General features: G+C 45.9%; 1 protein-coding gene across 2 annotated transcripts in view; it reads left to right on the forward strand.

Annotated features, from left to right (window-relative positions):
* Positions 1 to 2,874, forward strand: part of SNRNP40 (small nuclear ribonucleoprotein U5 subunit 40) — a 45,899-nt gene that overhangs the window by 1,491 nt on the left and 41,534 nt on the right. For both annotated transcript variants that reach the window (XM_008056383.1, XM_021711520.1), the window contains exon 2: positions 2,345 to 2,474. In XM_008056383.1, coding sequence (XP_008054574.1) covers positions 2,345 to 2,474 — 130 coding nt within the window. The remainder of the gene's footprint in view (positions 1 to 2,344; positions 2,475 to 2,874) is intronic.

A 2,874-nucleotide genomic window follows, 5' to 3' on the forward strand; every position in this document is an offset into this window, starting at 1 on the left:
GAAGGCTGAGGTGGAAGGATCCCCGGAGCCCAGCAGGTCAAGGCTGCAGTGGCCGGGAGTGGCCACTACACTCCAATCTGGGCGACAGAGTGACACTCGAACTCAAAAAAAAATATGTCCAGAATTGCTACCGCTTCTACCATGTCCATCACTGTCTCATGGTCTAAACCAGTATTATCTCATCTGGCATTGTAATAGGGAGCTAACTGGTTTTATTGTTTCTGCTCTGTAGCAAAGTCTGTTAACAGCCCAACACCCACAGGAATCCTTCTAAACATCAGAGCATGTTACCCTCTGATGAAAACTTTTGGGGGGCTTTCCACTTCATCCAATGTCAAGACTAAAATTCTTTTAATCGTTTGCTATCTTTCCCTTTATCTCCCTGACCAGTCTCCCACTGCTCACCTGGCTCCAGGCACACCATCTTCCATGCTCCTTCCTCAGGGCCTTTGCGTTTGTTGCTCCTTCACCTGGATTACCCTTCTTCCTCATGTTTACATGGTTTATACATTTGGCTCCTTCTTACCTTTGCTCAAATACTACTTTTTTAGTTAGGGCTTTTCTGACCACTCTTTTAAATTGCAATGGCTAATACTCTGGAACCCAAATTCCTACTTTGCTTTTCTCTATAGCATATAGCACCATCTATATTTTATTTTGCTTGTTTTTTCCCTTTCTGTTTCCCACTGAAACATGTGCTCCATTGTTTATTTTGTTTAGTATACTTGTTCTTCCTATTTGGCAAGTAAGTGTATCAGTCCAAATTTAGGTGAAGTACCCAAGTCTAGCCTTAGTGTCCAAGACCATAATCAAACTACTTTGCCCTGTGATCTGTACCATGTAGGGTTGTTGGTAAGGTCAGTTCAGTCATTCATTAAATGAGCAATCCAGCCGGGCTCAGTGGTTCAGCCTGTAATCCCATGCTTTGGGAGACTGAGGTGAGTGGATTTTCTGAGCCTGCGGGTTCAAGACCTGCCTGGGCAACTTGGCGAGACCTCATCTCTACAATAAATAAAAAATTAGCCGGGCGTGGTAGCGCGTGCCTATAGTTCCAGCTACTTGGAAGGCTGAGGCTGAAGAATTGCCGGAGGGAGCCCAGCAGGTCGAGGCTGCAGTGGCCCAGGTACACTCTAGTCTGGGCAACAGAGTAAGACTCTAACTCAAAAAAAAATAAAATAAAATAAATGAGCAATTCAGAGACTAGGAAGCCTGTTGAATTACACAGGCAGGGTTCCTGCACTCACAGAACATCAGTTTTGTAGTGAAAAAGACAAAATTGGGGTGGGCACACGGCCCACGCTTGTAATCCCAGTACTTTGAGAGGCCGAGGTGGGAGGACTGCTTGAGCCCAGGAATTCTAGACGAACTTAAGCAATGTAGCAAGACCTCATCTATACAAAAAAAAAAAAATTAGCCAAGCATGGTGGCATGCTCATCTGTAATCCCCCAGCTACTCAGGAGGCTGAGGCAGAAGGATCACCTGAGCCCAGGAGATTGAGGCTACAGTGAGCCATGATTGTGCTGCTGCACTCCATGACTGAGACTGAAGAGAGGGAGGTGCAAAGTATGCAAACAAATAGATGAGAAAGGTAGTTTTAAATAGTGGTAAGTGCTGTGAAAGAATACAGTAGAGTTACTGGAATATAGGAGCTATGTGGAATGCTACTTGAATTTGGTTAAGGAAAGACTTGTCTGAAGAGAAAAAAATTTTTATTTTTTTTTGAGTTGGAGTCTCAGGCTGGAGTGCAGTGGCACACTCACAGCCATCCCAGTGTCGACCTGCTGGGCTCCAGCAATCCTTACGCCTCAGCCTTCCAAGTAGCTGGAACTACAGGCGTGTGCCACCACGCCCAGCTAATTTTTGATTTATTGTAGAGATGAGGTCTCACCAAGTTGCCCAGGCTGGTCTTGAACCCCGTGGGCTTAGGCAGTCCACTCATCTCAGCCTCCCAAAGTGATGGGATTACATGCTGAACCACCGAGCCTAGCCGAAAAACTTTTTTGAAGGAACCAAATCTAAGAGGAAAGGTTTCCTGTCGGAGGCAACTGCAGGTATAAAGATCCTGAGGCAGAATTGCATTCGATGTATTTGGCCATTAGAAGTTGACTATGAGACAAAAGCAGAATGAGGAAGGAAGAGAGTCAGTATGACAGGCAGATACTAGGAAGCTCAAACAAGCATCAGTTGGAGGCATAAGTTTTATGAGGAGAGCCGCCATTCTCTAAGTAAGGTGAAATTCACTGTCATTGTTTTCCTGGTCTTTTCCTTCCACTTGTCATCCCCCAATTTTGCAGCTTCTTTTGCCTGGGTACAGTAGCTACCTTGTGCTTTTCTTTTGTGTAGGGACCTCCACGGTGTTCCTCCCTTCAAGCCCCAATCATGCTGCTCTCAGGACATGAAGGGGAAGTATACTGCTGCAAGTTTCACCCCAATGGATCCACCTTAGCATCTGCAGGATTTGACCGACTAATATGTAAGACATAGTTTTTTGAATCTGGGAGTGATTGTTCTGTGCCAGATAGTGATTATTTATTAAAATCCTGGGTACCATAAAAGGTATCGGTGTAAGCTGACAACATAATGGACTATATGGCTAACATGCTAAAATTGGGGCATCAAAATGCTGAATGAGCCAGGCTCAGTGGCTCAGCCTGTAATCCCGAGTCTTTGGGAGACTGAGGTGAGTGGATTGCCTTAGCCCGCGGGTTCGAGACCCGCCTAGGCAACTTGGCAAGACCTCATCTCTACAATAAATCCAAAAAAAAAATTAACTGGACGCGGTAGTGTGCGCCTGTACTTCCAGCTACTTGGAAGGCTGAGGCGGAAAGATTGCCAGAGCCCAGCAGATTGAGGCTGCAGGGGCCGGGAGCGGC

This window comes from Carlito syrichta, unplaced genomic scaffold, assembly GCF_000164805.1.
Source record: "Carlito syrichta isolate Samal-C Ts95f unplaced genomic scaffold, Tarsius_syrichta-2.0.1 Scaffold302336, whole genome shotgun sequence".
Taxonomy (NCBI): domain Eukaryota; kingdom Metazoa; phylum Chordata; class Mammalia; order Primates; family Tarsiidae; genus Carlito; species Carlito syrichta.